This window comes from Copidosoma floridanum, unplaced genomic scaffold, assembly GCF_036245765.1.
Source record: "Copidosoma floridanum isolate Cflo_tuat_1 unplaced genomic scaffold, Cflo_Japanese_pri ptg000013l, whole genome shotgun sequence".
NCBI classification, from domain to species: Eukaryota; Metazoa; Arthropoda; class Insecta; order Hymenoptera; family Encyrtidae; genus Copidosoma; species Copidosoma floridanum.
The window spans coordinates 29703331-29727703 of record NW_028321890.1 but is presented as its reverse complement, the minus strand read 5'-3'; the positions used below and the strand labels follow the sequence as shown (position 1 = coordinate 29727703).

Sequence of the window (24373 nt, the reverse complement as noted above, 5' to 3'; positions counted from 1 at the left end):
AAAAAAAACTACCTCTGCATACATGCGTCACATCCCAGCGTAAACCTCCGACAAATCCCCGGACGCCACATATTTTTCGAGTGTCTCGTTGCTCTCCGGATGAAAAAAAAAAAAAAAAAAAAAAAAAAAGAATCCGTGTACCCCCGGTACGCCGATGAAAAGCCCTTGCAACGAATACACCCCCAAACGCACAGCAACAAAGCCACAGTGGTCGTCCGTGTTAGTGCTGGTGTCTCCTCTGATTGTCAGCCACTTTTAGCATCCCACAACCGCCTTTGGTCTTATACACTCGGTACGGGTCCTCCCCGAAGGGGCGTCGTTTAATAACCAGCCGGGAGCGAAAACGTCTGGCTGATTTCTCCGAGGACTAACTCTACAGCCGGTACCTTCATTTGACACTTTGTCGGGGGGGTGTATGCGCGTGCGATGCTGGAAACAATAGGAGGATGCATTTCCATTGTTTTCTAGCTGAGGTACGGCGACGCTCGACGGATGCTTCGTTTTCGGGGTGAATAATTAGCTGGACAAGGAGCAGCGGTCGAGTTACCTTCAGCCGACCGCGGACGATTGAATTTCCCTTGTTCGGGTGTGCGGGACGCAACTTTTAAGGGCCTCGTGTGGTGGAGGGGGAAAAAAAAGATGTAGAGACCCGAGGAATAAGGCCATCGGATCAGCGGTAAAAGGAGGGAAAAGAAAAAAAAATAACCCCGAGTCCAGCATCCGTTGCACGTACGCGCCACGTTCCATTTTAGCTGGTATCGTTGTACATGTTGGCTCTGGTCGAACGTGACTCTCGAAAAATGCCGAGGGAAAGAAAAAACATCTTACCAAGATCCATCGGGGATCAGGAAGGCTGAGCGTAGGTAGTCATTAGGACACCAGGAGTACGAGAGCCCTGAGCAGCAGCAGCGCCACGAGCAGCCTCCTGGACGTTCCCCTCGCGGACTCGGCCCCGGCTGCTATGATCAGGTCGGGCTCGTTCCAGTCCACGTCCTTGCCGTCCAGGCACTCGAACTCGCAGCAGCGCTCCCCCACTCGGAACCTCTTGCATTTCTGCCATTGACAGATGGATATACATAATAATGCACGTATGTCGGGCATTTGCTCATCGACACTTTGTTTTTTCTCGTCTTTCATACTATATAATATGTGTGTATGTATACGCGGCAGAGAGGGGAGCGCATAAGTGCCGCTTACTTTGCTCGGGTGCTTTAATGAAAAGCTGTTGGCGTGACTCGACGGAGCTTTTTCTCTTTGGTTCTGTGTTTTTGCGCCCCGTCTCCCGCGTCGAGTGCGAAATACATTGGAATATTTAGAGCAACTCGTGGAGATCGAATTGGCTAGTTGTATGGTTGTTTTTTTTTTTTTCCCCGAAAAAAGCGCGTTGATTGTACACGGGTTAAAGGCTCGATGGGTTCAGCGTATGGTTAATAAACTCGGGTGTGACTCGATGGATTTTCAAGGGCCGAAAATCGGGTGGAGTAACTAAGGGGTTGAAAAATTACTCAGGATCACATTGGCAGCGAGGCACGTGATAGAAAGGGTGGTGTTTTTTTTCAGTCCATAAAGTCGTAAAAAAACGCGAGGGAGCTTGTCTCCTTTATTTACATGGAGCGCGTAAAGTGAATGGAAATGAGAAAATATGAGCGTATAACGAGGAGATTGCCTCCTCGGGAGAGTACGAGGGCTCGAGTGCTTATTGTATTATATTTAAGACGAGAAGGGCGAGATTGTCGATCATGTGTAACATCTCTGGCTTTAGAGGTAGATTTTGGGTTGTGGGTAATTCGCGAGATATTGGAAATTTGAGACATTGATACAACGGTAAGGTGATTGTGAGCTTTTCCAATTGAACTTATTTCATGACTTGTCATATCTGTGCTAAGTGTACGTTAAAAAAATTGTGCAAAAATCAGTGTTTTTTCATTTGTGTACTGCAAGTATTGAACTTTCATATGAGCAATTTTCAAATCACTGTAAAACTAAGCTGCTTTTTTTTCCATTATTATATCGTAATAAACAAGCAATGATAACAAATGTTGCCGGCTTGGAAGAAGAATGAGCCTGAGAATCGTTATCACTGAAAATTCATCCGATACTTTCATTCCATTCCTCAATATGACCTTTTATTTATCTAAGGCATCAGACAGCAGTATGAAAACTCAAAAAAAATCCTTGATGAAAAAAAAAAAAAAAAAAAAAAAAGAAATCAATCCACACGGGTGCTGTGCAATAAAACTACACACAGAGAGACGAAAGGCACCGGTCGGTAAACAAAAAGGGTCGCATGAAAAAAACATTTCCACGTTTAAAAAAACACCTTCCGGTCGGTGCCTGGTGCACGTAACACACACGCAATAGCCGTCACGCCATCGTTGCATCCCGTATCGTAAAAACCCCTCGGCCGATTTATACTTTCAAAGTAAATACACACGCACGGCCCTGCAAGGAAAATCGGTTGGAAGAAAAGAGAGAGAAAAAAAAAAAAAAAAGTAAATAACACACAGCGGCAGCTGTTTTCAAGGTTGATCGCTTACAAGCGGAAGAGGGAGGCAAGTCGCACGAAAGCTCCTCGCCTCCTCCCCCTCCCACTTTGGAGCGTTTGATTACTGTTTCGCGACGGCCAAGGCGACTTTGGCGATGGAAAGCTCGGCAAACAACGCTGCTACACTAGACTGGCTGAGGGAGTAAATATCAAAGTACGGGTCCTTCCGTTCGCAACAAAGGACGCCCTTTGTTTTTGCCCACGCGGTGACGGAGGACGGAAAATTTCATTTCTCGATCTTCTTCAAAAGATAATAACATCGACCTTTCAACGACTCTCCATCGAGTTATCTCTCGCGATGGATCTAAACCAACCTGATTTTCTCGGAAGCTTCAACGGTTGATGCTCAGGGCGGAGAAGGTTAACCCTCGATGATAAAATCATCGCGGAGCTCGAGCCGATTTTTTTTTTTTTTCTCTCGTCACATTTTTCCTTCGCCGGGGGGATAAAGAGATTACTCGATGGCCGCTCTTGAAATATAGTGTATTAACATTTTCAATGATAAGAGGGAAAATATCGCACTCTCGATCTATAGTAGTTGTGTCCTTTAAAATATATTTATACAGATGCCTCGTCATTTTTTTATAAATCAATTTCCAGCTCATCGAGAAAAATTCGGACGCGTCGATCGCAACCCCGAAACGAGAGGTATATAAAGTAAAAATGATAACTTTAACAAAAAAATTAAAATCACTTGAACATCGATCGATAGTGATAACTTTTTTAACGCCCCCTAGCGCAGCAGTTTCGCTCAAAGAGTTCCCGAGCTCGCGAACACTATATGTATACGTGTGTACACTCACTTGGTATTCCCATCAAAGCCGCCCGAGAACATTCATCAGTATTCCGTCGCTCCCGGAGGAGAAACTCCGACTACATTCATATATATATATACCCTTATAACGCGCGTTAGGAAGCTGCAGAATGTGGGCCCCCTTCTTTGTCTTCGCATTAGTTACTCGAAAAGTCGTGGGTAGACTTTCGTGCTGCACATGCAGCCATATCTTGCGAAGGTAAATAATTGATGGACCGGGAGAACCTTCCACGGAATATAATGGCCCTTCGGAATTCACGTGGTGATGTATGCCGAATGCGTTCCCCGTTGTGACTTACAGTTGGAAGATATCACCACGGCGACGTGATTATTTGATGGGTCGCGTTTTGAATATTTTAATGACTGGCGCGATGGGGGCATTACCTTTATTCTCTAAAAATATACTGCATCGTTTTTCGCTACAAAGAATTTTCGTTGAATATTTTATTGCACAGGTAGTATTGTCAAAAAAAAAAAAAAAAAAAAAAAAAAAAAAATAGAACTGTCAAATGGCTCGATAAACTGCTCGGAACCACATATATAGAGTGCGGAGCTACGTCAAAGATCGAACCGTCGAATTTTCTCACCACCACCACCCCGAGTGTCCGTCGTGACCCGATTTCGCGCTCTCTTTCCTTCTGTCGCATTACGCCGCGCGTGACTTATCCTACTCCTCTTGATTCTCGTGATTTCGTATTCCCGAGTTTCCTTACCCTCCCTTACTCGGCTTTTGTGTGATACACCTGACCCAAGTCAATGTGAGCCGCGTGTATATACGTGCACGTATCGAGGGCCGCAGGCGAGGCTTACATATCACGGTACACCCTCTCGCTCAGTTCGCGAGTTTCTCCACGCGGATGATTATTGTCATCGGCAAGACTCCATCGCGGTACTCGTGCACCCGAGAGTTCCCGTGATATTTCAGGTACAGCAGCCTCGATATCTTTTTCAAGGGCAGTGCTTTCGCTGCGTTAGATTTTTCAAAAATCGGTACGTATATAGAGATATCGCTGAAGCGGCAAAAAAATCGTGAAAGATCCGATCGGATTGTCTCGAGCACTCGAGTCGTTTTTTCTAATTTCGCGAAAGCAATGATTGTGTTTTGGCGTTACTTTCAAGTTTTCATAACACCAGAGTCGAAAAGTCTTTGATAAATATATTTTTCAATTAAACCAACGGGTACAATAGCCATATCGAATGACTGTCAATACACTGTACATCCAAGCGTTTAGAAGTTTATACTCAAAAAGTATTTCGTTGAAATTTCTCCTTTTTTTTTATAAAATACATCAAAAGTAACACTTGAGTTAAATAGTTGGTACATATTTTACAAAAAGTATGAACTCTGATGGTTTTAAAGACCGTGTGGCACAAAGTTTTAATAAAACTACGTGCGACACATTCGAGTTCTCCGTAAAACAGATACAACGACAAAAAAAAAAAAAAAAAAAAAAAGGTAAAAAAATCTCAACTCCAAGTTTAATCTGTTCGAAATTTAGTTAGCTCCGAAGGAACCTACATACAAGAAAGGCTAGAACGCTTTTAATTTTCACCTCCGTAAACTCAATTTTTTATCCCCAGAGCACACGGCGACGTTGATTAGAGGATCCATAGCCCGTAAAAGTTCCAAAGTAGCTGCACCCTCGCACACATACGACGAGAGCAAGTGCACATAGACACACACACAAGTATCCGAGGATGGGGGCGAGGAAAAGTCAATTGATTGCAATGCCGAGGCTCCTTCGGTCACCGGTTCATCCGTACCGGGCGAGGTTACATGGACTGCGGACACACGCGTGAGCAGCAGTTCGGCTTTTAATTGACGGGCGGAACCCCTCGATCGAAACCGATGTACGCGATGACGCCCTCGACGCGCTATTTCGGGCTTGCCGGGTGCCTATACGATTCGGACACGCGGGAATTGCCCGTCAATCTCGACGCGCCCGTGTGATTTATCGGACGCGGGGCCGCATGGAATCTTAATTAATCTTCCGTACGGGAGGTTGCACCTGTGATTGATCGGGAATCACCCTCGCCCGTACACTGCTGGAGTTTAGCGCGCAAAAATTAATAACAATTTAGTGATATCTCGGGAAAAAGGAGTTCCGTCGGTCAACGCATCAGCGGGAGAGCCGTTCATTCGCTGGGAAGGGCAGCGAAGAAAAATCGATCCAAACGTCTCCATTCCAGGAAATAAGTATTTTATTTATTGGTATATAGCCAGCGTTTTGATAATTTTACAATTATATTACTTTCTCGATACAAACGCGCCACCGGGAGACACATTTGATTTGGAGTGTCCCGATAAAAGCAACGCATCGTCGTGACATATGTATCAAAAAAGCCTTGTGCCGCAGTATTGTAATGGGAGCTGCAGATGAACGTATATATATATATATATATATATATATATATATATATATATATACTGGGTTGGTACATGCAGTAGTAGACGAGAATCTTTTTTATTTGTTATTTTGCACAAAACTCGCACATTTGGAAGTAAAAATACGTGGTGGGTTCCGACATTGTGCTTCTGCGTGTGCTTTACTTATACAAGTACTGTAGGTGAGTCGCACAACCCGAGGCACAACGAATATAGAGATACCCGTCTTTCTTTCCCCCTCCGTCTGACATGTGCCGAGTGACAGTATTTCTTCCGATTACATCTCCATTTTTCGATTCCCACGAAAATCGAATCCAATCGCGCGCCGCGCCATATGCCTTTTTCGTTTCGGGTTACCATAGCCCACGACATTTTTTTGCATGTCTCTATGCATCTTGAGTGATCATATACGTAACAAGTAAGCCACTAAGTATAAAGAGTTAGATCCCCAGCGAAATTGTCCCCTCGCGCTCGAAGCCCCCGGCTAACGAGCCCCGCAGTAGTATAGCCGTAGATTCGGTCAGACGCGCCGGAGTTTACGTGTTAATCGGCTGCGGCTGACCGCCCGGCTGTTAATGGGGGCTTTTGCGCGACCCACGGCTCTTAAGTATTTCTCCGCGTGGATGAAAAACGAAAAACCTTTTCACCTTCCCAAGGGAGGATGTGTACTTGCGCGTATGGTAAAAGAGAAGGCGATCCGGTTTCCATACAAGCGGTTTCGTTGAAAAAAAAAAAAAAAAAAGAGAGAGAGAGAATCACTTTTTTTGCACTTCTATAACGGGATGAGGGTTAACGAGTGCGAGGGCTTTCTTTTATTCTCTCGCGGGGGATCTCTAAAGGGCGGAATTTATACGTGAAAGCCGGGATGAAGCGCCAGAGAGCCCTGGCGACGCTTGGAGTTTCGCATTGAACCGATGTAAGGCTTCTTTTTCTCGAGACGAACGAGTGGCAGTCGTTTTTTTTATTTTATTTTGGCATTGGTGTAATTGCTACGACTTTTCTTTTTTTTTTTTTTTTTTTAATAAAAGGAGTCAAAGGAGCGGCCGTAAATAGCGATGGGCGTCATTTGGAAAGTGTCTTGAATTGGCTGGTACGAAATGAATCCTTGGTATGGAGTATTTCGTAATTTATGAGAACTTTTTACCTTCAAAAAAAAAAAACAAAAAACATCTCCATTCAGGTAAAATATTTCCTCGACTAATTGAACTTTGCGCATCTGTGCCCTAAATACAGAGAACTCCAGCGCGTCAACGAAATTCAAATTGCATCATTTGCATGAACAAACTGTCAACTAGCTCGTAACCGTGTCGTGAATTAATTTGTTTGAAAAAAAAAAAAAAAAAAAAATGTGTATATACGTTTACACACAACCCGAGCAAATTAACTCATCGTCAAAGTTGTTGATTTCCAACAGAGCAGACAGCTGTAAGCGCAGTGGCATTTGCCTCCCAAATCGTGTACCTATATATGTCTACTCTGTCGCGAACAGTGTGATTTCCGAAAGTTTACATTGATGGGGGGGGGGACGTACATGAAATCCCTGGATTACCGTCGGTGCGAGCGTTGCATGTAGTGTAGGTGAGGTGTCCTTTGTCCCCTCGCGTTTTTCCAGTAAACACTAGGTACAGTCGCGAACGTGTTAGCATAAAATGAGGAGGACGGGGTGGTGCTAGAGAAAAAAATTTTAGTTTTTCGTGTTGCTGAAGTAGTTTTATTGAATAAGACTCGAAAGCGACAATTGTGCGGATAGTGAGTTCTTGATTTTTTTTGTTTTGTTTGTTATTCTTTACTACTGAAACATTTAAGCTCTTGTGCGCAGTTTAATGTTGTGTATTACAAAGTGAATTTCGAGCACTTTCGATCGTATATTGCCGTCAAGGTGAGTTGAACAAATATTTACGATGGTTTGAATCAATAGATCGAGGCTGAAAGATATTTCGGACGATAATGGGTTGTACGCGATAATCGAGTGTGCAACAACGGCTTATGCCATTCGATGCGGAAAATTGAAATCGACGGAATTGCGAAACGTATACGAATTAACATGAATGCATATATACATATCCAGTTTCAGGGACTCGTTATTTTTATTATTATTATTTTTTTTTCTTCTTTTCTTTTTAATTTAATTTCAATGTAGGTCATTTTACAGCCTTGCCGGTTTGCCCTCCGAACAAGTCTCATTAAAGGGAATTTGTTGGTCTTTGTACGAAAACAATGGTTACATGTACCCAACGATTACCATTAATTAAATTTCAACGATGTCCCCTCCAACCAATAAAATTTAACAGCTTCAAGTGAAAAACCGTTGTTTTATCATCGACTACGAAGAAATTTTACATTCACACGGTGTGATACTTTTTAAGGATATTTCAATAATACGTACTATTTTTCGAGCAATTATCATCATTTGACGAAGCATAAAAAAATGAAATAAAATCCCAACTGATTAAAAATAATAAAACAAGTTCAATACTTATAAACAAAAGCATAGCCCACTGTTTTTATAAAACTCAAACTCTCATCGAAACAAAAATCGGTATACGACACGTGGCCCTCGTTAAAAGCTCGTGAAGAGCTCGTGACATGGACATGCAAGTGTCCTTATTTACGAGTAAAAAAATCAACCGCGAGCACTACACCAATGCATCCCAGATGATACGATACATAAACCAACCACTTCAAGTTGTGTCCCAGGCGTGCTTTAACAATAGTCGTGGAGCGGCAGAGCTAAACACGGTAACACACGACCTTCGCTCGAAAGCTCCACTCAGCGTTAAACGGTGCGTCAACCACGTGATTTTAGAGCTGAGATAACAAAAAAAAGGTGCACCTAATAATACGTTTTTTTTTTTTTTTCATCCGAGGTTGCGTTTCCGTAATGGTTTAGCGATGTAAAAAGTGCACTTCTAAACAAGATGTGGCCGAGAAAAGCTTGCACGGCTCCGAATTTAAAATAACGCGCTGGCGTGGGCTTTTTCTTTACAATACGTAACTTTTAAAGCGGTGGCAAAGAATATATTGATTTGTTGGTTTGTTTATTGTATTGCACATAAAGATGTACCTATTTCTCGTATTATGTACCTCTGCAATAAATAATTTATTCGTTTCCACCCAAGTGTTGCCTCGAACCTTCGTTCTTCGGATTTATTTTAACGGAGGAGTCGCGAGCATCATAATTGCTCTACCGATGTTCGAGCTCGTAATGAAATGTACGATTTTTAACTTTTAATTAATTTACCTTGTAAATAAAAGCACTGGATCTACCTATCTTTTTTTATTATTATTATTCTTCGCATTCTAATTACTGCTCGGCTAAAAGGTGTCATTACTTCCTTTTTAAATACAACCTCAATTTCGTGTCATGTCATTAACTGGAATGTAAATTACTTGAAACTTAAAAAAAAAAAAAAAAAAATATTTTCAAAATTATTTTTTAAAAAGCAGTGAAATAAATGTACGCGAAAATGAATAAAACCGACATCTTACGAGAATTGCAAAAGAATGTGCAACATGCAACAATAGTTGAAAAATATGCACGGTATCCGTGACGCGTTTTATTGAATCACGCTAGACTCGCGTGGATACGTATGCGGAAAATGCTCGTTATCTGAGCAATTGTAAATCCGAGTGTGCGTGCATTACAGTGTATTTATTTTTCGTGATAAAAGCATCACATGCATGCATGTGCACGATACAGAGTAATTACATTCAAGGAAGAAAAGTTGTTTTTAAACATTTTTGCAATTAATATATTCATATATATATTCAAGTCGGTAATATATGAGGTTTTTAAAAATATTTCTTATCGGACGTGTTTCCTCATGATGAATATCAGCATTTACTTTCAAAAGAAGGCTAGCAATACGTAACCAATGCATCAACGTACGCAAATAAAATTACAAATGGAAACATGGGTACAACGAATCATTAAATAAATGTACAAGAATTATTATTATTTTTATTATTATTATAGCTTCATTGATGTTTATACTTTTGTGAATTATTTTTCCGCGTTTCCCTTTATTTTCACGAACTAAGTAAGTACACAGACGGCCAAGAACTCACAGGGGTCTGCCAAAAAGGGCATATCACTTCCCTTTTTGGTCAACGTCCAAAGAAACGCACACTTGACCGTTCGCCGAAACAATAACTCAAAACTCGGTGGCCACCCATGTGCGCACTCCTGCTCTGAAATCGTATTACAACACTGGCGGTAAATAATTTGTTAAAATGAAAAAAAAAAAAAAGCAAAGAAACCATTCGACTCGTCTACGTAACGAGCCAAGGTCGTCCTGGTGACTTATGAGATGTCATATCACGCGATATCGAACCCGAGAAGCGCTGGGGCGTAAATAAAAATCACCCCGGCGTCGACCACTTAATCTTGCTTGGAATTTAATTGGAGAGATCGGAAAAAGCTGCAGCTGAAAATTTCGAGGTGACAACAGGAAAAACGAGCGAGTAAGTATACGTGTGTGTATGAATTGAAGGAGAGTCGTTTGTCTGCGTGACTTCTTTTTGTTTGGGAAATCTTTGGGATTAAAAGTTGCGTGGGTTTATTCGTACAAGAGATTGATTATCTCACTTATATGTTGCAATTGTCCGAGGCTGTGCTCAATTTTTTTTTTTTTTTTTTTTTTAAGGGGAACGCGAGAGTGATGCCCCGCTGCTTTCATTAAATTTCCGCGTCCGAGAAAAAAAATTGTTTCCCAATTCGTTCGACGCTTTTGTGACTAATCGTCTCTGCTCGTTTCCTTTGCTGATGGTGCAAATTTCACGCAGGGATGTGTTCGTTTTTGTCGCTCGTCATCGTTCCAACGCTTTTAATTAAAGTGTTGTTTGGTGGTGTAACGGATTTTCATCGGCAACAGTTACAGCAAATTTTAATTAAGAAATATATGTCCAATATTATTGACGTTAATGCGCTGCTCTGTGTAAAATAGATGATCAAATGGTGTGTAATAGTAATTTTTAAAAAATCAATGCCAACTAACAAAGTCATGGAGCCATATTTTCTAAAATAATGTGTCTTTGGAGCATAGATGGATGAAAGGACGTTTCGGTAACTTATGAATCTCGGGGAGCTCGTTTACTCGAGGATTTGCCGCAGACTCTCGCGTCAGTTGGATGAAAAATACGGGGGTTACGCTGCCTCTCTGAACGAGGATACGGGAAACCAAAATCGTCGCTCGCATCAACGTACAGGTCCTATCATTTTTCGGAAGACAAAAGAAAAATAGTTGGAAAAAAAAAAAAAAAAAATATTCCATGCTACACTTACGTAGGGTGGAGTGCAGTATATGGCCTGGCACCACATTGGCTCGGAGTGATAACAGACGCAGAGGCTGCAGACCGAGGGCCCAGGCACGTAGAGTAGGCCGTGCCTCACCGTGTAGCCCTGGAAGTCCGTGCAGTTCTCCTCGAGCGCATCTGTGGCAAAAAAAGAAAGAAAAAAAAAAGAAGAAGAATATCGAGAGCCACACGTGTGTGTCTTGCGTAGTCAATTGTAGCACGAGATTGGAATTTTACATGAGAGTATATACGGATCAGCTTGCCCCTACTGCGGGAAAAACTTTTCAGCTCTTAGTTCACCCAGGGCGCAATTTTTTTTTTTTTTTTTTTTTTTTTTTTTCGCTGCGGAACATCGTTCCGTGGGTGTTGACTTCCGACCGACTGACTGACCTATTTTATTTTCCTCCCGGGCGAAGACGCGCTGGACATAATAATTCACTTTCACGGAGTGCGAGGATTGTTTCGCGATTTTTGTTTGAGCCCAGGGAGCTTTTAGCTATATATACACACGGGGGACGGTGAAGGAGTGTTACGTATACGTACTGTGCGACACAAGTGGAAGCATAAATTAATCTCATTTCAAGATTCCCCACAACGGATATTATGCGCTTAAAGACGAACAGTTAATATTTTTCACAAAATTAAAAATACTTGGTTCTGACATTCCGACGGTCTCGTTTCTGAAATTTTGTCCCATAAAGTCGCGCGCTTGACTCACTTTACCCAAATCCATACGAATCGCGTTAGCTCCGCGCATGAGTCAAATTCAATCTCCCATTTGGGTCAATTTTACAGAACAAGCAGATTTCTTGATTCCAGCACGTAACGCTCGCACAACGTGTCGACGCCCCGGTAAATCCATCTCGCGAAAATTTGAAACGCCGTACAAACTCATCAGCTCGAAAGTAACACAAAAGCGCTTATAGGGTATCGTTGAACGATTGTTCTGTTATTTACACTTTCGGGGGGGGATACGATGCGTGAAAAAACCCTTTTTTTTAATTTTATTTCTTTCATTACAGTACCCGTACGTAAGTATTTTCACCAACTGAGGGTCCGGACGCGAAATTGCTTTTCATCGCGAGCAGCAGAGAAGGAAGGAGCACGAGGGAGGATGAAAAGAAAAAAAAATCCATCGGTCATCCCCTCATGAAATCCGCAAGCTCGTGTAAAAGCGTACCACGCAAAAAAAAAAAAAAAGAAGGGGTGCTCTAGAAATAGAGCAATTCCGTTGTTTTTTTTTCCTTTTTCCTTCTCACCTGTCTTTGCCATCAAGAGCAGCAGAGTCGTCGTCGCAAAGTACAGCGTCGTCGTAGCCATCGTCGAAAAGCTCGTCCGAAATCCGTGTGGATGTGGTACACAGGATCGTCCAATGGAGGAAACGACGAGGCTGCTTTATTACAAAAGAGCTTTTATCTCCCGATGCGGGCAATGAGTTACATCACGGGTGAGTCGCCTCGCTCCTGTGGCTGCTGCTTCTACATAGTAAACACATAAAATGTATGGACAGATGGACAACAAAAAATTCAATACATTGTCTTGCGAGGAGTTAACGAGTGAAGGCTTGCGTGATATGTGTGTGCACAAATGAGGATAGGGAGGGCGAGGCTTCGAGATGAACATCGGAGATACCTAAACTTGCCTCTACATGTATTTACGTGAGGAAGAGCTTTCAACGTGTATGCGGTCGAAGAAAAGTGCATGCAGTATGGCTCCCTGTATGTGGAGCATACGTGTGTTAATGGTACAAAATGTAGTTGGTGTAAGGGTCAGATGCTGTGGGGTGTAGTCTTGGCCAAGGATAAATGGCTCGAAAACAATTAACCCGCTGTGCATTTGGCTCGCGAAGCACATTAAGGGCCAACTCTTGGCGAACGGAGGATTATTCAAAACACCCCTTTTGCACCCCCTTACCCCTTTCAACGCGCATTAAGGGCTCACTCGTGTTGAATCTTTCAACGCGTGTAGCGAATTGTTACGAGGCGTCGACAAAGTTTGACTTTTTTTTTTTTTTTTCGTTTTTAGGTGTGATTGGATTTGAATAAAATCTTCCTTCATTGGAAAAATCTGCATGGTATCGGCAATTTTTTCTGAATTCACTCTTATTTGAAAAGAACCAAGGTTTTCGAGCAACGTGACTTGGAAACTTAGAATAACAATATTTTACAAAGCCAACAGTGCTTGTCTTACTTTTTCCAGATTTTTGCAACTGATTATTGATATCTCGAAGATTTCGAGGATTTTTGAGTGACCCTTTAAAAAAGTATTGAAAGGTCCTTGCTGTTGCTTGTTAAGATCTTCCAAGGAACAGATAGACGTAGGCACAAAGTAGGCATCGATTTTTTTTTTTTTTTTTTTTTTTTAGAACGTGTAGCTTCAAAATATTTTTTGTATAAATCGTGGGTGTCACGCGAGAGAGCTCCAATGATTATTTGCAAAGTTCCAAATGAAAAAAATTTTCAATGCAATGTCAGCTTAGGATACCGTCTTGGCTTAATATGAGTAGAATCAGTGCTATGGTAGTCAAGGTTTGCGAGGACAATCCTGATAAAGGAATATTCACTGTAAAGACAGCAGAAATATGAAGAATAAAATGTCTCTTGCCTGCACCGCTTGTGCAACATCTATATACATATGTATGCCAGCCATTGCTATTCTCCTCTTGTGGATGTCCCTTTATGGATGCACAGCCGCATACTTCGTATGTCTTTATTTGTTGTCAATTTTTTAAATATTCCAAATGACAATTTTTTAGCCTAATTCAGAAATTTCGCCGAGGCTTATGCGCGTTTTCATCAGCTCACCAATTTATTAAATTTTTTTTCAATTTTTGCTTTGTGTCGCGCGAAAATCGGGCCATGTGGAATAGTCCATGGTTGCTACATATGTTGAAAAGCAAAAAATGAGGCGACAAGTTTTTGTAAACAAGCAGGAAAAGAGTCGACAAACAAAAATAAATATCTGTTGGCACACTCGCAACTTTCTCAGATTCCAAAAATATTGTCCAGTTAACTACGCAAGTAAACAAAGAAAAAACGTCAACAAAATAGGATACCGTTTATTACGTTGACGCAAGACCACGTATTGCCGGAGCAGATGTGCAAAGGCTATCTAGATGATTGCCACCCAACATTGTTCATATTAATCATACTTTCCATTGTTTATTGTGTTTATTATTGCATACTTAGTCTTGATATGATTTAGTGAAAGTTTTTGCAACTGCAAATATGTAAAAAATAATAAAGTATCTGGACTACTTTTAAAGATGATTAAGTCTGAACTTGTAACATTTGATCTCCTGGTTATTACTACCCACAAAAGTGTTCAACAAACCAGATTACTTTTTTTTTTTTTTTTTTTTTTTTTTAATTTTGTAACACTGTGCAAAATAATAACTACGTAAAATATTTTTTTAATAAACTTAAAATTTATTTTTTAATGGATGCATCGACTACCGCTTAATTAACGCAACTACAATAACTTTCCACTTTAAATTTAAAAATTAAAGGTTGCAAGGGTTAAAAAATAATTAATATTTCATATCCAATGAGTTTCAAGAAAGACAGCAACAAAGTTTTCGCTAACAATGAAACGATTGTCGATGTAGTAAGTGGGAATGCTATGAGTTGTTTAGGCGTAACTCTCTTTCTTTTCTTGCACTTCTTCATTTACATCTATTCGGTATATCTATTTTGCATAATTAAAATTTTCATTTTTTTTTTTATCGAAAGATTATTTATACAATTACGTATACCGTAGCTACTTAATCTTTACTTTTGTTTCGCACGCTACACTTGGGATGCATCATGATTTATTGCGTAAAGTTTTTCTACTCGTTTTGTTTGCACGAACAGTTGAGGCAACTAATTGAAATAAGTAGGTATTCTTACTTTTTTGTTCATCGTTGAACACTATCATACATCTTTCAATCAATCATACCTACTTCAATTAAAAAAGCAATAATTTTCTTAATTTAAATAAAATTTTGTCTCGATCTTCTGTTCACTGTATGGCAAACAAGCGTTTTTCTTTGTACTGTGAAAACAAAACCAAAAAATTAAATTAAATTAAAATAGTTATTATCAAACAACAACGTGATTGTCTGCATTATTATCCTTAAAAAAAAAGTATTCACATGAGAGTGACGTCGAGTATATTTGAATATATTTAATGTAATTTTGTTAAAATAGCAAGACAATCCAGTATAATTGAAGTCGTTAAAATGTATACTAATGCGCTTGAAAATATAATTTCTTTGAGCAAAACTATAACATAGTATAGCGGCAAAGAGCGACAAATGGCTATTTTAGGTATATATTTCAGCTAGATACTGTTTAATGTAGATAAAATTTAATTTGAAAAAATGTGTCCCCGAAACAAGTATCCAATAATTTATTGATTCGTGCGTATAAAAAAAAAAAAAAAACCTCAATGAAGTAATTTATATCTCCTTGGATTATGTACGGGAAAAACAAGTAATTTTTAATTTCCTCGGTGATACACATTGTTCACGTGACAGTTTCGTTGCGTAACTAAGAAAATTAGTCGCCATCCGACACCCTCGGAGCAAAGAAAAACCAAATACTCTGTTCAAGGAACGCGAAGAAGCAAAAAAGGGGCATTATTTATCCTTCGTCGTGGCACGTAAGAAACTTTCAAAGAGGAAAAAAAAAAAAAAGGAAAAGTTGTACGCTCGCCAAGAAAAAAGTATCGAGTACACCGCGCACGGAGCGACGAAAAAGAAGAAGAGAGAGAGCACGTGCGAGAGCCTTAAAATTACAGCATCGGGAGCGAAGCAGGGCGTCACGGAGCGCGAGTACACAGCCGCATCAGCGTGTCGCGGTGTGTGCGCTACATACGCATACACGCGAAAAATAGGAGAGGAAAACCACGGTGCAATGCAAGAGGGTGCATTTTAAGCGAAAACAAAAGCCAGCTGATGGTGAGGGAAAAAAAAGGCGAGGGGAGAAAAATCATAAGCAAATGTACCTCGGAGCGACATATCGTCCTGGGGCAGTATACGGTGCGCCTCGCCGCCCTGGCCCCCCGTGGCCGTTCACATCTTCCCGCCCGATGATGACGGTGGGAACCGATGCGACTCAGCTCAGCGAGGCCCCGCGCGTCCTCGCGTCATCGGCAGCTTATTACCGCGGATTATATGCAGCAGCACCGGCACTCGTTTACCTGCCCACCAACCCCCTTTTCTCTTGTAACGTACGCCTATCAACTGTTGGGGGTACAAGCGGCTTCACTGCTCCGTCCTTCGGTCCACTTTTCCCGTCATACTCGGCTTTTCACCCTCCCACCCTCGGGGGACAAAGGCTTTGGTGGTTCTTCCTCAAGCTGCCCGTTATCGCTGCAGCTGGTCGGCGCGCGACTGATGCACTGCTGGCTCCGATGCCGCAGCGTGACCCTCCGAGGGGCTCTCGTATACATGTATATGCACAAAGCGTGTGTGCACTAGCGCGCGCACCCCCTTCCTCTGCGGGTCGATCGAACACACTCGCGTTTTCCTGCAGCTTGCGACTGGCGGGGGAGGGGGCGGATAGGGTGAAGTTGTCCTTCCCTCGTCTCTTGAAGCGGTGCTTTATTGGGACCTTTTTTTCTTTTTTTTTCATTGACACCACTTCCTACAAAGGGCGAGTGGCGTCGGGGACAGAAAATTACAATAGGAAGCGTTTGCGCGAACGATAAGTTTTCCGAGGCGTTGAAAAACATGCACCACCATCGCGATCTTTTTCAAACTTGTTGCAATCACGCCCTTCGCGAGGGATTTATGTTGTTTGCGAGGATCATAAACAAACAAAAAAAAAAAAGAATCAGCATCCGCGAAGGACAAAGGATTTTTCACTTTGTAAAAGCAAAGTTGCTAATTGCAACGTCGAAGCTGTACTGTACATAGGTGGAAAGAAGCGTATTTTTTTATTAATTGTACCGGGGAAGCCCTTGAACCGAATAGAAGAAATAATGATTTCATACTTGTCGCTAATGACTGGCTCAAAGATTTTTTTTTTTTTTTTTTTAAAGGAAAATTCGGACGATAGTGCATATAAGTTGGAGGTTCTTACTTCACGTCAGATGGCCTTGTAAAATGGATTTGCAAAGTTAGTCAGGATTGAAAATTAAAAAAAAAAAAAAAAAGTGGCTCGCAAGTTCTTTAAAGCTTTGAAACTTCCTAACGTGATGAACGTGCTTGTGAGCTTGATAATTTTTTTCAAAACGAAAGCTCGGGAAAAATAAAGACGAAAGTGCCAAAGAAATTTTCTTTGTTCAACACCTGCTAAGTAAACTGTACACGGAACGCTGTATCTGTACTTTTTTTATCCGCTAATTTTCTTCGCACCCCTTCGCGGTACTTCCCATTCCTCGCAAGACTTTCCGATCACGTATAAACTCAGCTCCAAAGTTTGATTGCCATCGCTTACGTGGATTGGGATACGGGTATGGGGCTATTGGTTTTTCTTACATTACTTTCCGATTATTTTTTTTTTTTTTTACCAACCAGAAAGTGGATTATGGCCCATTCGTCCATTTATCAGGTGGGTATTATTCTTTGAAAGTTTTTTTTTATCGAATCAAAGCTCATGAATGACCATTTTCACAATGCAATCATAAACACGACAACGACAACACTCGGATCACAGGAGGTGTGCATTCCCGATGTCAAGAGGAGGCGATTCGTAATGCGAAACCTTGACGCGGAATCCTGAGCCAGTATCGATGAAATTACCCAGCACAGTCGTACACGGCATGAATTCCCATTCATCAGCGCATACAATATACGTATAGCCCATACACACGCAGGTATTCCAAGTGGCCCGTCGAGTTGGTGGCTGCAATGGCATATACGTGTGCTCGCAGTTGTGAATGTGTATATTATGTAGTCGAGTTTATCGACTTGCAGCACGAGTGTACCTATATTATACCCACGCGTGTCTCTTATTGTCATCAGCTATAGTGCACCCATTGAGGAGACTCTGCAGGGGAGTAATTGTTGTTTGTGGATGTTACAAGTATCTGTCTGTTGTACATTCGTAGGAAATAATTTTTATATCCGGACGATACGTCAATTGGAGCGCTCAGGGTTATTTAAAGGATTTTTTTTTTTTTTTTTCACAAAATCTTGAGCGAAAAGTAATGTTTTGTTTATCCCTGAAATCATGAGAGCGTTAAAAAAATAGGTAACAACTTGATTTTTTTTCTCGCAACATTATCATCAATCGGGTTAATGTGTGTACAAAAGAATAATTATTTTTTATTAAATTTTATTGCAAAAAAATTAAAGCTGGTTAAAAAAAATATTTTTGATCAAAGTTCAGTTATTTTTGCATCATCTCCACTCCCAAAATAATATAAAACGCGTGTCTATTGTGATATGCAAGTTGGAATGTTTGGTAATTGATGCGACCTTCGCTGTACTATTTTAGCTTGATTCCGTTCGTACGAAATTATTTTCCTCATTGGCATTCAGTTAAATTTATACCGAGAAATCGCATACGTAATTTTATAAACGTTTGATGCATCTACTTTGGTGAAATTTTTTTCTTTTTTTTTTTTTTTTTTTTTCAACGATTATATTTATTGATACATCGTAACCTTCGCTAAATTGTTATATCGTTCTGTTGCTTTATGTATTGTTGTGCATCCAAAAAAAATTGGAAGCTCCAAGTAAGAAAAAAAAAAAAAAAAAACGTACTAACGCGTTGTTATGGAAACTTCAAACCACCTATGGTACAGCTAGTCGTCTTGTTATCAAGCACACACACTTTGACATTAGGTAAAACTCGAATACCAGGGGCTTTTCAATCAAACCGTGGCTCACGAATCAAGTAACTATTCTGACCAATTTCATTCGCTTCGACGATGGAGAGTCTCTCCATGAACACCAACAGCAATCGGATGACACATTTCGCCAAGGAGAAAGTAAGAGAGATACCTACTCTAGGAACAACAAGTTTTTCGACGACATTCCAAATTTATTTATTTATTTATTTTTTTTTTTTCGTAACGTATCGAAGCTTCCATTTCAATATAAATTGCCGCTTTATCCTTTCCCCCCCCCCCAAGTATAAAATAAAGCTCAGCACTAATTCGTATAAACACGACGATTAGGAGGAGAAGCGCGCGCAGGAGCGCAAGAAAAACCTGCTGTACCTCATCGCCGAGTTTCTCTATGAGAATTGGTGAGTACGTCAATCCACCTTCACTTACCATATTAATTTTTCAAGGACACCAAGTTATAAACAAAAAAAAAAATAAAAAATCATCCCCCAGCTACGTGGACTCGTGCGAGGTTTTTCTCAGAGAGGCGCGGCTCGCTCTCGACGTCGAGGTCTGCGACAACGTCGACCTCGACACGATCCTACTCGAGTACTTTGAGTACTACTTCACCAAGTACAGCAAGTACCCGAAGATTTGCAAAAAAGGAGAGCCGAGCTTCGCCAGCGTAGCGTAAGTTTTTTCTTTTCCCTCGATTGATCATATCGATTTCATTCGTCCGTTCGATCGTTTTTTCAAAGGTCCAAGAAGGACAGGAGCAGGACTGCCAGGAAAAGCCCCCAGAAATTAGATGAAGTCGCGGAAGTGGTCGATCCGACGAGCGCCTCAAAGAAGAGCAGCAACGAGAAGTTCGATCCGACCTTCAACATCACGGTGACACAGCTGTTCCCACCGGAGTACTCGGCGATCGAGGGCACGCAGGACAAGAGAGGGGGCCCGAAATCCTTGAAGCCCCTAGGCAATCTCTACCCGCCGGGGTCCGAATGGCGCGAGATCGCCGACGTGATCGTCAAGGTTGGCTAAAGTGTTACCGATTTTTTTCTTTTCCGAGGTCACAAATCGGTAAACGCGGTGTTGCAGGAAATCGTTTTGGACAATCTGAACGTCCACTGGAACGACGTCAAGGGCCTCGACAGCTGCAAAAACCTGCTGAAAGAGGCCGCCGTTTACCCCATAAAGTACCCGTGCATGTTCAACGAGAGGTTGACTCCTTGGAAGGGAGTACTGCTCTACGGGCCCCCGGGAACCGGTAAATCCGACTTTTAATCCATCACACTGAAGTGGTGCTGTCGTTAAAACTGCTTAATAACATTCGTAGGAAAAACAATGCTGGCCAAAGCCGTGGCGACGGAGTGCAACGCTACGTTCTTCAACATAACGTCGAGCTCGTTGATCAGCAAGTGGCGTGGCGAGAGCGAAAAATACGTTCGAGTAAGCGAGTGTTAGCTGAATTGTAGATCGACGAGTTTTTTGTTTTTTTTTGTTTTTTTTTTTACTCGCTGGAGTCGCGTTATTTCGTCTTTCAGGTACTGTCGGATTTGGCAAAGTATTACGCGCCGTCGATCATATTTATCGATGAAGTCGATTGGACAGTGAGCGGAGGAGACTCCTCGAGCAAGTCCGAGCCGAGCCGGAGATTCAGAGCTGAACTGTTGGCGCGCCTCGATGGTCTGTTGTCGATGGAGACTGTGAACGTGTTACTTCTCGCAGCCACGAATATTCCATGGTTTGTGTTGCAATGATGCAGATAATGTTGGGACTGTTGAGAGTAAAAAATTTATCCTCAACACACAGGGAACTGGACAAGGCACTGTTGCGACGCTTGGAAAAACACATCTACGTCGGTTTACCCGATGAACAAGCGAGAGATGATATCTTAAAGACTTATCTGAAGCCAAAGCTACTCAAGTCTGTCGAGTACAAGGACATATTGGTGAATACAAAGGGATATTCGTGTGCTGATCTTAGATTATTGTGCAGAGAGGCCTGGATGATCCAGCTTCGTCCTGTATGGGATTACTTGGAAAACGAAAACTTATCCCTTAATGAATACAAAAACGAAGGAGTGAACGATATAGAGCATGTAAAACAAGCAATGAAATATGTTAAGCCTACTGTACAAAAAATGCTTTTGAAGTATCAAGAGTGGAACGACTATTTTTCTGATGCAGAACATAATGATGAGTATGAGGATGATGATGGTAGGTAATGCAATTACCAAAACAGCTGGCGAGGTACATCATTACATGCTTTCGAGATGTTGAGCAAGTATTGGTAAAGCGTGTTTGTAACGAAAGAAAATCATTAAATTTTATGTTGCTAAAGTTTGTATTTTTTTAAATATCAAGCTTTAACTTTTATTTAAAAAATTATATTTAATTAAGGAATAAATCGTAAATATTTTACAATTTCAAAAAAAGTCATTTTTTTCTTTTCTCCTGTTCACTTCGAGCCTGTTTTAAACCGTGATAATAGCCTGGAAGCAACAATTATCATTCGATTAACAATTTTGTACCTTAAGCTGAATTTATTAATATTTTACCTGTATGAAATCCACTAATATACCATGACATTAACATACTAGAGAGAGCATCAGCATCATTTTCTGGTAATCTAAAGGAAAAGAAATGTTTTATTTTTGAAAACAATAAAATAGAATATTTATAACCTACCTAGCCATTAGTTGCGGTGGCAGTGGGGGAGCTGGGGGAATCGCACCAATGTCGGGATTAAATGATAGTCCAGGTGCACACATATTTTTCAACGATTTATCTCTGCTAACCTCATAATCCATTTGATGATCTTGAAAACCATTGACTTTTTGGGACTCAAATTCCATTGAACTGGAACTTTGTTCAACAGCTGCTGCATCTTTTTTCTGAGCTATTTGACTTTGTAAGCCTTCTGATTCAAGTAATGAAGAAATTTCTACCTTCTCTTTATTGTTATATCCTAGTTAATAAATCGTGACAGTTGAAAAGTTGTAAATAATCATTATTAAGTACTAAATGAATCAAAAACAACATTTTAGCATAAATTAAAGTATGCCAACATTAGACAGTTATCTGATTATCTATTCATACCTATAAACGTAACAATACACGTTCCTGTGTTTTCAAAAATTTTTGTAACAACTGCTTCATAGATTTCACCATCCTCTGAGTATACTGCTCTACAGGGAGAACCAATACACCATTTCTTAAATAAAAAATATGTCACAAATAAGAAAAAAAACTCCATCCACTGGCACTTTGTACATATAAATTTAAAGTAATTATACCCTTGGTGCCTGAGACTGACGGGTTTGCTTGTGAGATAATGTTTTCTTTGGAACAGCACCTGTACCCTTGAACTCAACACCCATCCTCTTTGATGCTTCTTTTTTTGCTATACCAATCGCCTTATCATAGGCAGTTATAAGAGCTGTATCGTCCCAAACATCGTCACAAGCTAAGACACAACATAATTTTAAACAAATAGTTAGATTTGTGTTTACAAAATCAGTTTGACAACAAACTGATCACATAACCTCATTTCACTACATAAACAATGGTAATTAACCTACGTTCGTCACCGTTTCCTCTCAAAAATATTACGCTCTCGTCCTCTGACATGATTTATTAACAAAATGTAATAAAATCAACAAAAAATTTTGTTATTCCAACAGTTATTTTACATCTTATACACTGATGTTCAATAGCATATACACGTAAATATTGGCATATATTTTTTGCGCACTAGCGCCAGCAGCAAACGTGGTGATGAAAACGCAAACTAAAACCGTTAGCAGACGACCGAACGAAGAGCGCTCTATTTTTCAAATTTAGTGAAGGAGAATTAACGTGAGGAAGAAGTACCGCTCACATCAACTTGAGACGTAAAAAATTAAAAAACAATTGAAACGATGAAATACGAAAACGTAAAGACTTTTTTATCCATTTTGTTGTTTCTATTTTTTGCTGTACATTATTTTACCACTCATTAAAATAATAAAATGTGATCAGAATGACATACGGAAAATTTGTACGGAGAAACTTTGATGAAATTCCACTGCTGAAATGATTCACTTGAATCGACCTTGAATTGCATACATAAGGAAACGTAGAATCGATATTTGATTACAATTATCGTTGACCATGACAATGCCACCGCAGGATTCACTCGTCGAATGAAAAAGTACCGCTGATTAATTATAATACTAATAGATTTATCACTCGAGACGCAACCTCTGCCAAAATAAAGTTCTTTAAAACATATGAAATTCACTCTTTATCCTGCATATAAAAAAAAAAAAAACCCCATCACTTTATTCGACACTTTATCGATGAAAACCCAGATTTTCGAGAAATCTCGCGCTGAATTACCTACGAAGCTTGTAACGGACACGTATAATAATTATAAATAAAATGAGGGAGATACCTAACTAATGGCCACTCGAAAGCAAATCAAAAGGAGTATATATTTATAATCTCTCTGTAAGCGTGTCTTCCCGCGATGCGAACTCGATATCGAATGTCAATAACAAACCCCGAAAATCTTTCAACTCTCAAAATATATATATTCGAAATATATTAGCTCAGAGGCAAGGGGGGTTGATAATATCACAGAGAGAGAGAGAGAGAGAGAGAGAAAAAAAGAAAAGTTGCATCCCGTCTGACCAAAACGTCCCAAATCCCCTGGTTCAGCGCCACACGAACGTCACCCCCGTCAAGGGCCACCAACCCAACGACCTCTCGCCTCGGCCATTCATCCCCTCTGGCAGTGCCCATCAAAAGCCACCCCCGCCAGAGAGAGAGAGGGTATTCACTCTGCACCTTATTATTTCATTATGTTTTTTTTTTTTTTGTTTTTTTACCAAATCCCAACGCATCCGCCTCTCCGAGCCCACGCACACTTGTTCTTATGAACGTCGAGCGTGCGTGTACCATTGTATATTATATTATATATCCACAACGCACGCAGTTGGAGGGGCGCGCGCAGCTCTATTATTGATCAGAAGAGAAGGAGCCTCGGAAGCGGAGCTGTACACCACAACGTACTATGAACGAACGAGAGAGAACGAGACAACCGTAGCCTCCGTACGAAACGGAGAGGGAGAAAAAAAGACAGCCACAGCCGGACAGCTGCTGCTGTCTCGTGCGTTGCCGTCGCGATTTCACGCGTTCGCGTAAAAAAGTGTACGCAATTAAAAAAAAAAACAAAAAAAAACAAAGAACGGAAACAACAGCCACTCGCCCGAGAAAATAATAGAGTTTGGAGGAGGAGGGGAGAGTATACTTGATTCGGACAAGAGGCACCCATAGTGAACGGTGCGCGACGCGAGGAAGGAACCAACCCCCCCGAAACGAGGCGGAGGTGGAAAAAAAAAAAGAGAGAAAAAAAAAAAAAAAGAAAAAGTGAGTGAGTAAACACACGAAACGAGGAGTGCGCGCCTTGCCCCGTGAAGCCAAATCCCGAGCTGACAAGGGGACGTGTCCTCGGTGCAACACCACGACCCAAAAGGAGGGTGGTTTTTGTCTCACTGGATGCCATGCGAGCGCGTCTCGTCGTCCAC

General features: G+C 40.9%; 3 protein-coding genes across 3 annotated transcripts; 1 reads left to right on the top strand and 2 right to left on the bottom strand.

The window, feature by feature from the left end:
• Nucleotides 1-852: 852 nt before the first annotated feature.
• On the bottom strand, nt 853-16113 carry LOC149374997 (uncharacterized). Its single transcript, XM_089591496.1, has 4 exons — nt 16030-16113; nt 12300-12518; nt 11030-11178; nt 853-1053 (listed from the first exon to the last, which is right to left on the bottom strand). The coding sequence occupies exons 2-4, from the start codon at nt 12358-12360 to the stop codon at nt 871-873; spliced, it is 393 nt and encodes a 130-aa protein (XP_089447622.1). The 5' UTR covers nt 12361-12518; nt 16030-16113; the 3' UTR covers nt 853-870.
• A 2790-nt stretch (nt 16114-18903) lies between these two features.
• LOC106640628 (katanin p60 ATPase-containing subunit A-like 2) lies at nt 18904-21028 on the top strand. The gene is made up of 8 exons (XM_089590795.1): nt 18904-18963; nt 19153-19223; nt 19315-19491; nt 19560-19833; nt 19900-20068; nt 20138-20250; nt 20346-20545; nt 20614-21028. Exons 1-8 carry the CDS (start codon nt 18904-18906, stop codon nt 21026-21028), a joined length of 1479 nt encoding a protein of 492 aa, XP_089446921.1.
• Nucleotides 21029-21218: 190 nt separating this feature from the next.
• Smn (survival motor neuron) lies at nt 21219-22532 on the bottom strand. The gene is made up of 6 exons (XM_014354803.2): nt 22385-22532; nt 22100-22269; nt 21903-22017; nt 21492-21771; nt 21362-21432; nt 21219-21295 (listed from the first exon to the last, which is right to left on the bottom strand). Exons 1-6 carry the CDS (start codon nt 22431-22433, stop codon nt 21240-21242), a joined length of 741 nt encoding a protein of 246 aa, XP_014210289.2. The 5' UTR covers nt 22434-22532; the 3' UTR covers nt 21219-21239.
• Nucleotides 22533-24373: the final 1841 nt, after the last annotated feature.